The 10,304-nt window shown below is 44.1% G+C and overlaps 1 protein-coding gene across 3 annotated transcripts; it reads left to right on the top strand.

Annotated features, from left to right (window-relative positions):
- Positions 1–212: 212 nt before the first annotated feature.
- On the top strand, positions 213–8,969 carry LOC119004949 (neurogranin-like). 3 transcript variants are annotated; one of them, XM_037072289.1, is made up of 3 exons: positions 213–1,906; positions 6,480–6,638; positions 7,984–8,969. In XM_037072289.1, exons 1-3 carry the CDS (start codon positions 1,061–1,063, stop codon positions 8,005–8,007), a joined length of 1,029 nt encoding a protein of 342 aa, XP_036928184.1. In that variant the 5' UTR covers positions 213–1,060; the 3' UTR covers positions 8,008–8,969. The 3 variants fall into 3 exon arrangements, with proteins under 3 accessions (XP_036928184.1, XP_036928199.1, XP_036928190.1); XM_037072304.1 differs by lacking the exon at positions 213–1,906 and adding an exon at positions 4,795–4,998 and having other exon boundaries at positions 6,483–6,684; XM_037072295.1 differs by lacking the exon at positions 213–1,906 and adding an exon at positions 4,802–4,998 and having other exon boundaries at positions 6,480–6,684.
- The last annotated feature ends 1,335 nt before the right edge of the window (positions 8,970–10,304 follow it).

Below are 10,304 nucleotides of genomic sequence, written 5' to 3' on the forward strand. Positions count from 1 at the left end.
TGTGGAATAGCATTGCTCAGAGATGAAAGCGCTTTCAAGTTTGCCGTGTCAAGGGTGAGCAGAAAAGGCAAGACTGAAGAGCTGCAGGAAGACAGTCACAGGTTCCAGATGAGTGTCGTAAAGGCATTATGACACTGTTCTGTTTGGCATCACTCAAGTCGCAATAATCCCCTCAATGTTTCATTTTCGTGTTCTGTTTAGAGAAAAATCAGATGAGTGCCCAACAGAAGATGAATCCAGTTATTCAGCAGAGGCCTCAGATCTTTCCACCACACAACCTAATGTCTCTGAAGAGGTTGAGCTGACTGAAAGCACAGGAGAGGAAGACGAGAAACATGATATTACAGAGGAACATATTGAATCGACGGAAAAGGGACTTTCAGATGAGGAATCAGTCAAAAGGCTCCGAGCTGCAGATGCACAGTCAGATGAACCGAGTGGGACAGAAGAAGAAGAGGACGAACCCCCCACATTCGGCGGGACAGCTGGTGAACAATATAGCAGCCCCACTGAATTGTCTTCGTTCAGAGGGATTTCAGATGTAGATGTGTGTGCTCAGGAGTTGGGATCAGTGGGAGATGAGGGAGGTGAGACTGCAGTTGAGGTTAAAGACATCGTAGACTCGGAAGAAGAGGAAAAAAACGAAGCTGAAGAACCGGTGGAGGTCTATCCATATTCTGGGCTAGCTGATGTAGATGTGTGTGCTACAGAGCTTGTAGGAGCAGAGACGACAGTGGAAGGAGCCACTGCTGAGGATAATACACTTGTCAGAGAAGAGGAAAGCTCAAAGCCCCAGTCTGAAGAAACTGTTGTGCAAGACAATCAACAAGTAGCCGAAGATCGGGCGGAAAAAGCAAAGGAGGAGGACGGAAGAAAGACTGAGACTCCTTCTGGGGGAACGCATGAAAGTTTAAGTCATACAGAGGGTGATTTAGTCAGTAATGTTATACCAACGGAGGATTCATTTGTTGAGATAAGCTTTGAAGATGTTCCAGAGGCTCAGCAGAATACAGAAGTTTTGGAGAAACAGCCAGAGGTCTTAAACACTAATATACTGGAAATGCAACAGGAGGAAGAATCTGAGGAAGAGAGTGCAGCAGCAACAGACCAAAATATATCAGCTGCACAAGACCATGGTGAACCTGAAATGGTGGGAGCTGAAAAGGAACTTAACCCTGAAGGCGAGGAAATGGAAAGTCAACACGAGGCATCTGATGTGACGAAGGAGAAGGTGGAAACCGCTGACTCTAATTCAAATTATAGTAAGGATGATGAGACCGGAGAAGGTGTTAAAACCATCGGCTCGTCACATCAGCCCACCAGCGAGGCAGAAGCAGAGAGCCTGGAGCATGAAACCGATCTTAAAAATGAAGAAACCGCAGAGATAAGTGAGAGCGAATTTCACCAGAATGAGTCGAACGACCCCGACGTTAAAGACGAAGACAAAACAGACACAGTGGAGGGAAAAGAAGAGGAGGACATGCAAACAGAAGGCCGCGGTGAGGTCGAGGACCAAGAGACAAATGATGGCGCTGCAGGAAATCACTCATCAGAAGAAACCCAGACAAATGTATCAACTGCTGCAATGGAGGCAGAGAGTGAAACTTTGGAGCAACTTCCAGAGGAGAACGAGGAGAGTCAGAGAACACTTGTGGAGTCACAGCCAGAGGATGAGGAGGGAGAAAAACAGGTCACTTCAAAGGAGAGAACATCAGAAGCAGAGGGACTTGTGGAAGAGGGAAAGATTGATTCTGCAACACAAGAGACGAGTGATGCAATGTGTGAGGAGAGCAGCATCAGCCTCACGCAGAGTACAGATCGGCTGGCTGATGAGCACCGAGGAGAGGAAAGCCAGTTCGGGTCTGAACAGGACACCACTGAGCCTGAAGGCCACAGTGGTGACAAGGTAATTTTTTCTGCTTCCTCCCGAAACATGCAATATACACTGTATTTCACATATTTGTGTACGCTTTAACATAATAAATGTAGATTTTTAAAGTACCCATAAATCATACCTGAGTTAAATGAAATAGAATAGTACTTGAGTAAAAGTCTTAAAGCATTGGATATTAAATATCGTACGTATCAAAAGTAATTTTATGACAATCACTGCACTTAAAGGGGCACTATGTAGTTTTGGAGAAGAAATTCAAACTCTTGTTAGAACACTGCTTAAGGCTAGAAATGTGGCAGGGTCCGCCAAATATAAACAAAGTAAAACAGTATGAACCTTGCCCTATAAGGAACAGCACTCAGTAGAGCACATACCTCCACCAATGACCAACAGTCCCCTTTAATTCAGTTAAGTCAAGCTTAATCCAATATCAAATCAACCATATTGAAATCTGCTAGATCTTTATATTTACTTGGACCTGCATCAAATTATACTCAGTCACAGACACCAGCCTCCCAAATGCACACACCTATTTTATATCAAGATCCACACATTATTCCCTGATTATGGAGAAGGATGGTGAAATTGTAGGGAAAAATGTGCGATGTTAGAGAAAATGAGGAAAAAAAAAAAAAATCGGCATCCGTTCCTTAACTGGATCCAAACCAAAAGTTAACGAGGTCCGTTCTGGGCCGAGAACCAATCCTCCATCCAAGTTTTGTGGAAATCTGTTGAGTAGGTTTTGTATGAGCCTGCTGACCAACCAACCATCAAACGGACGTGTTTGAAAACATGACCTCCTTGGCAGAGCTCGTGGAGTAAAAGTAAAATTCCACCAAAATGTAGCGAAGTGGATGTATAAAGAAGCAGAAAATGTAAATACTGAATTATAGTAGAAGTACCTCAAACCTGTACAGCACCTGAGTAAATGTACTTAGATACATTCCATTACTGCATCTCGTCCACTTTTATCAGCAGGCTGAGGATAAATGTTCCCTTTCAGACAGATGTGTCTTTAGCTTGGCTACAGTCTGCTGCTCTGCTCCCTCTCCCGTCTCAGGTAGCCTATATAAATAAACCCTTCAAGGACGAGTCTGATCAGGGGCCCTCACTTTTTTTTTTTTTTTTTTCGCCTCCTGGACTCTCTAGGGGTAGGTGATTGAAAATATCTCCAAAATAGTTCATTTCCTGGATGATGTATGGGCGCGCGGTTGCTCTGACAAACTTTGAATGTCACGCAGAGGGTCACAATCCAAATCTTCCCATCTGAAGATGTGCGGAGGGTTTCCGTCTGAGCGTTCGCCCTAATAATCTGTGTTCTTTGTTCATGTTCAAGATGCTGTTCGAGGACCTCTCTCTGCCGCCCTGCTCATGAAACTGTAATACCGTGGCTTTGTTAGTGCCGGATCAACTCTCCCTCGTGGGAGCCGCCACAGCCTCCACAGATTGAAGCCTGATTCTGCCATCTATCATCATAAAAGACAGACTGAACAATTCGTCTTGTGAATTAGGCCTTTAACATTTTTACTGCTGTCACAGTTAGCGCCGTCTGATTCGTCTGGACCGACAGGGCTCCCAAACACGCGGGGAGGGAGTGTAAGAAGGGGTACTAAGAATGTTACCATGGTAACCCCTCACCATCCTGCTCTCTCTTAGTGTCGTCATGGAATTAATAGGAGATGGTGATGCTGATAGTTGCTATGCACCATCTGTATTAGTAATCTACATTTAATAGCAGCCCCTGACTGACTGATTGAACAGTAAAAAAGCACTTTCTGTTTTTTCACATGCGGGGTGATTTTGCCTGCTTCGAGGCAGAATTTCGTTTCAGCTGGAGTGACTCTACCACAACTGCTCTATACAGTATATAGGCCATCTTTTTGACAGTGACCTAGCTGCAGAAGCTCAGCAGATGTCTAGTTGTATTTTTTATTTCAATGTTCCTGCCTTTAGCTCAGTGTTTTCAAGTGCCCACGACAATATGCCTACGCTCTAATCATCTTAGGAAAGTAAACAATGTGTTAGACGTACTAATGGTCGGGCAAATATGAGCAGGTTTTCTATATCATGATCGATCGCTGCAAATGTAATCACAGTGGCTGTCGTTCAGGGGATTCATTGATGAAGCGAGTGAAACCAGGCGCGATGCTAATTGAAGGCGCGGTTGGAATAGGTGGCGAGCGAACCAGCAGGAAGAGCGTTAATGTCAGAGATATAACTCAGATAAATGGACGCTTTCTGTTTCTCTCCCTCTCCGTCTTGTCTCTGAGGCTGGCAGAGGAGTGTGGGCGGCTGTACCAGCTGGGATCAGAGGGATGGAGAGGGCTGTTAGCTCACTCTGCCTCTAATAAATTTATAACACCTCCTAGTGTAAAACAGCCCAAGATGCTTACACAGTTTTATTTTCACGCAATTAGTGGAATTTGAAAGTCAGCAGTTTTGTATTGTTCTGCGGCCATATGCCGCCACATAGTATTTTCTATGTTGGTCATCTGTTATTTGTGTGAGTTTTGTTGATTCTTTTTTGTTAGTAACACTGCAACTTGTGGATTTTTTATGATGCTTGGCGCTGTGGCAGTTACTTTCATCTACATCCAGACTCTGTAGCTCATCGTTTTTCACTTGTTTCAAACTTTAACCGGCGTGCTATGCTCTCATACTCAGCCCTATAAGTTACTACCTAAGCATTCATGCTTCACTCTGTGTCTGTCTTTTAAAGGTCTGCAGCAGTAATGTGAACACAGTAGGTCAGCAGCCCCTAATGAGAGTGAAAAGATGGAACACATGCTGTCATGTTTGTAGGAGGTCTCTCTTCCCCTCCCTCCCTCCCTCTTTCTCTCTTCCCCCCCTCTCCCACTGTATGTCTCTCTGTCTCGCTCTCTCTCTCTCCCTCTCCCTCTCTCTCACTCTGTGCGTGAGCGGGTGTTACTGAACATACAGTGATTGTTAGTAAGAGCCAGTGAGGCATCTGTATTATACCGGAGACTCATTTAAAGAGAGCTTTTGCTTGGGTCCACGTAGAAAAACCAAGGCGCACAAGTCATACTAGGTCAGCCCACCTGAAGACTGAAGTCACCTCTGAGTGAGACATGGACTGTCACAATGTGAGTAGAAGCTTCAGATGAACTTTTTGGAATAGATTTGTTTGGGGGTTTTTTGTCACTTGATCAGTGTAGCAGGTAACTGCAGAAACTGTTTATTGAGTGAGATAATTCTACTACGACTATTGGTATTTGCTGGTGTTTGGTTGTTGTCAGATTGCTCACTGGCATGTTTGTGTTGTTGTTTTCGTTATTTTACTAGAGTGCAATACATTCTGTTGATCATTAAGACTCACAATTGATAGATTCTTTAGCCCCAGGGGTAACTGATTTAACACAGCTCTCAAGCTTTTTTTTTGTTTTTTTTTGTTTTCATCATAAATGGATAACACTACTTGAGATTTGCAACAGATTATTTAAAAAAGGATTCATGACAGATCAAGTCTAAGGATCCTGAGGCAATAAAAAACAATGAGACCTCTGGGGAGGTGTGTAGCCAGCAAAATTCAGTGCATCAGTCAATCATCTCTGCTGCAAAAGAGAGAGAGAGAGCTGGATTTTTGGCTGCTCAGTGAGCAGTCAGACAGGGAGGCTAATGAATGCTGGCTGAACAGGTGGGTGGTCACACTCCTACACTGGAGGGGTTTCACTGGAGACATGATGCACTGTTTCTCACCAAGGTAGTGGGATGACAGTGGGCTCGTTCTGTGGGCTGCCTTTGTATGAAATGTCAATCTGTTATCCATAAGCAAAGCACGGGGTGTAGCCGATATGTGTTTCGCCACAGCATCTGAATTGGTGTTTACATAACTCGTCGACAGCCTTGGCGCTTTTCCACTGACACTTTATGACAAGCCAGAATTTCTCTTCCGCCCACCCCCAGTTTCCTTTGGGACAGTGGATGCTGTACTTTCAGGCAGTGACTGAGCTGCTGGTGTTGACGACGGCAGCTTTTCTCTTTATTTCGCTGGGTCATCCGTTTTCAGCCCAGGGTGCAGCGCAAGAAGTTTTTTTTTTTTTTTCCCCCCCAAACCTAACACTTTTGTAACCATACCATCATAGATCGGTCACCAAACCTGTTTCTTACCAAGTTTACTCTGTCTAATGAACAGTGATCTCATTATCATCGACCATCGTTCGGTTTGTCTTCTAAATATGCAGTTTTGTGGTTTTGATTTCTAAAAACCTTTTCCATGGTAGAAAGAGCAGACGGCGATAATTCATTAGAAACTAGGCTGACTCAGTCATGTTTTTGCCAGCAGTGTATTATTCAGTAAGTGACAAGAGGAGACTGGGAGAGAAAAAGGGGAGGCAATGTGGGTTATTGACCTCCTGAGAGCCCTATTGAAGTCATGTAACAAGGGGAGCTGCTCAGCAATAAGCACACATCCTCTGCTGTTTAAAAGATAGCGCTGCAGCTCATACAAAAAAAATGCACTGTCGCAGTTTACTGAAGGTTAGACTCTCCCACCGATGTCGTCCAGATGTGATCACGTAACATGCCACCCATCTGTGATAAACTGCTACTTTTTGGTCCCTCTCAGCAGGAGGACTGCAGCCGGCCCCAGGAGGAGGAGGACATCATGGACATCCCCCTGGACGACCCAGAGGCCAACAGGGCCGCTGCCAAGATCCAGGCTGGCTTCCGTGGCCACATGACCCGTAAGAAGATGAAGCCGGAGGACAAAGCAGAAGGGGAGGAGGTGAGCAGCACTGGGGATGTGCTCAACGGCAGCCAGGGGGACACAGGTCAGTGGTGTAGAACCATGAGGGTAAGAGTAGGTCACATAATGCCGTTAAAGAGGGCATTATGGAACAGACGCTCCCATCAGGAGGTAACAGGAAGGTAAGTGATGGAGAGCATTTACTTATGAGACAGAACATTGTAGGCATAAGGCAGTAGAATAAGTTATCATAGTTTGATGTTTTAAGGATGTCCTGCATGTTATTGGTTGAGCATTTGTCTTTGGTTTCCACCTTAAGATGTTAGAGGGAACGTTGTGTGACTGTAACCTTTTTTCTCAGAGTCAAACACTTGAGCATTACAGCGAACACAAGCCGATTAGCCATTTTACTCACTCAGAAAAGAAACCATTTAAAAAGCTATACATAATTGAATACACCTATTAGAGCCCCTTATGGGTTCTCCCAAGTGTGATTAATGCAACACATAACTGAGTGACTCATTTAATTACCCCATAGGGTCTCCGGCAACAGATGATTGAATCTTTCAATTATTTTTTTTCCCCATTAAAGGAATTATAAATGAATCTGCCTGCAGATATGCAGTTAGGTCGCTCCAGAAGAAGTTATTTTAACTTTGGGGGGGGTTCCGACACAATATAAGGTTGCATTTAGGTTAGATTGTTTTACGGTCATACAAACCAAACTTAAACATATCTGAAAATGACGACGCATAAAGAAAACGAGTATGAAATCGTTGTACTCGGACCACCGCATATTCACACCAGATGTCCACACAGGTAAAAATGCTAACCCCTCTCCTGTTAGACCAGGCAGCATTTTCTTCTGGGATGAGGCTGACACAAGGGATTGTCGTCAGTGATTCTCCCTAACCCAGTTGCTGGCTGCCTTGCATCCTCATGTAGAAGATGTATTTATAGCTCCAGGTGCATTAGGTACAATGTGCTTCAGCGGGCCAAGCAGAATTAATGGGCCTGTCGGGCTGGAACGGAGCATTACAAGCACCTCCCGTTGGGGGAGACCCCCTTTTCACAGTAGAATTGGGTTTTTTGAACTCATCCACCAACTTCCCAGTGTCGCAAAGTGCTTGAAAACTTCGAAAAATGAAATTGAATAGACAGTTTGTACTTACATGACAGCGCATTTCAACTCCATTTAAAGTGAATTCGCCATCTCAAGTTTTCTTCAAATGTGTGTTTTTAAAATAGGTCCGCCCACATGTAACCTTGCAGTTTGTGACTATTCATTGGAGTCGGCTCACCTTGGCGACAGGAGAGTACACAGAAACTGTTCTTTCCAGGCTCTGCAGCGCTTAACTACGCTTTTGCCTATTTCTGTTTTTAGAGACAGGAGGATCGGGGGCAGTAGAGAGAGACGACACATCTGTGCCAGAGCAGTGACGCCCCCCCCCCGTCCTGACCTGGATGAAGAGAAAGAGGGGAAGAAGCAAGGTAGCGAGAGATGGCTGGCATAAGCCGGCTTGGGCTGGCTTTCAGGCACACCTTTTTACCCCGGGAGTCATTTTCTTTTTTTTTTCTCAACACAAATTAGCAGTAGAAAATGAACCGACAGTTTTGAGGGTGTGTTTTGTGAATTTTGTGAACTTTAACACTCCTTCTCTGCTCCTCCAGCAGTACGGATGTCTTTGACCCAGAATTTGCAACTCACTGCATGTACTTGTGAAACTTCTGGTAGTGTGCTAGTTTTTAGATGATGATCTGTGAATGTGAAAATGAATGTCCTCTAAATGCTAAACAGGGCTTATTTTGGATGGATCCGTTCATACCATCTGTGTATAAACCTTGTATGCATCAGCGTTAGACTTTGCGTGATTAGTGGCTTTGATTATTTGTCATTTTTCTTGCGTTGTTTTCTGGTGTGCTTGTATCTTGACTATTATTTACCTATTTGACTTGCTTACGAAACGGATTAAAACATCAAAAACAAGAGAAGTAGCTACGTATGTTCTATTTATTCTAAGTTACATCACTCAGATTGCAATTGCCTTGACTGTCTTTTCTGATCACATGATATGTACGTTTTCACATTTTCAAGCATTTTCTATAAATCTGATCTTCCAGAACAGTAAGCATGCAGTAACTACACTTCTTTCTTTTTTTTCTCCAGATGCATTTGGTACAGCTTTACCTAAACAGACACTGGGTCAATATGTTCTGTTGTTGTGTTGGTGGGTTTGACTTGTTAAATCAGCGTGTGTGAAAATTCCATTGTCAGAGCCTTCATGCTTTCAATTTAAACTGAATAGTACATTGCTGAACTTTTGCTGTAGAGTCCATGGCATTACACTAATAAATCCACCTTAAATATACGGTGAAATGTCTGTATCACACTTCATTAATTCAAGATCAACTTTCAAACAGGACCTCTTATGTCATCCATCACCTCCATCTTTATTCCGAGTGGTGAAGTCGAGATTTCTGTGCGGCACCGCAGCAGCCAGAGCTGCTCATTTTTTTCTTTTGTCACCGCCACATAAGCAGGGCTGCTAATTGGAGGGAGCAGTTTCCATGAAGCTGCAACAGTGTTTTGTCTCCCGTGTGGCCGCTCTTGCACAAGGAATCACATGAATAATTCATCACATGAAGCCGCACTACTCATATTTACAACTACCAGTTACACTAGGCAAATAAATTGGTTTTTTTTTTTCTTTTTAACTAATAATAGCTATTAGAGAGGGCAATTTAAATGATCACATACGCATGGAGAATTGAACTATCAAGTGTTTTTGTCCTGTCAACAGCTGAATTGTCATAAACCCCCTACAACACTGAGTGATGCGTGTACCGGGCGGATATTTTGGGCCACCTTTATTGCATCAGGGCTGTTTTAAGTCACAAAAGAACAACGCAATTTTTGCTTCATTTGCCCGGGCAGTCTTGTTCGCTTTATGAGAAACAGGCTCGAGCATCTTCAGTCTCCCAGTGCTCCCACTCAGCCCACCTACACACATCTGAGCCATACAGCACTCTGCACAAACTCAGACTGCACATGCATCACACACAGGAAAAACACAGCCCGTACTTCAGCATGCAGATCCCACTCAAGTCACTCACTGTCACATGCACACACACACACACACATATACACACATGCGCGGTTTGCTGGCGGTGTCACCAGCTGTAGAGATAGGACAACCAACACCAGCCTTAGTCTCTGTGGTTTTGCAGAGCCAGAGTGCACTGCACTTCCTTCTCAGGCTGACGTTCCTCCTCCGCCGAGCTCTCATAAATATCCTCCATGGGTTTTATATGGACCTATTCTCTTTTCTCCTACTCAGTCCCAGAGGTGCCATGGCCACGTTCTCCTGTCTCTTTAATGACTGTGGGTGAACAATCAATAATCTGCACACCTCCAAACATAGCACAACACCCACTCGGTGCTGTAGATTGAATTCTCAGAGCGATGGAAAAGACATGTTTTCAAAAAAAAAAAAAAAAAAACCTCCAAAAAAACCCATGAAACTCAAGCTGGATGGGGGTCTTGATAAATCTCCGAGAGTGTCTTGTGAGCACGTTTGCGTCCTTGAACTTACCATGGCGAAGCAGAGAATACTCACTTGGTGCCTTTTACAAGTTGTTGAGATGGACGTGGATTATTTCAGGAGTAGATCATGTGAAAGATCTGCTTGGCTGGTTTGTTCTCTG

This window comes from Acanthopagrus latus, chromosome 2 (assembly GCF_904848185.1).
Source record: "Acanthopagrus latus isolate v.2019 chromosome 2, fAcaLat1.1, whole genome shotgun sequence".
Taxonomy (NCBI): Eukaryota; Metazoa; Chordata; class Actinopteri; order Spariformes; family Sparidae; genus Acanthopagrus; species Acanthopagrus latus.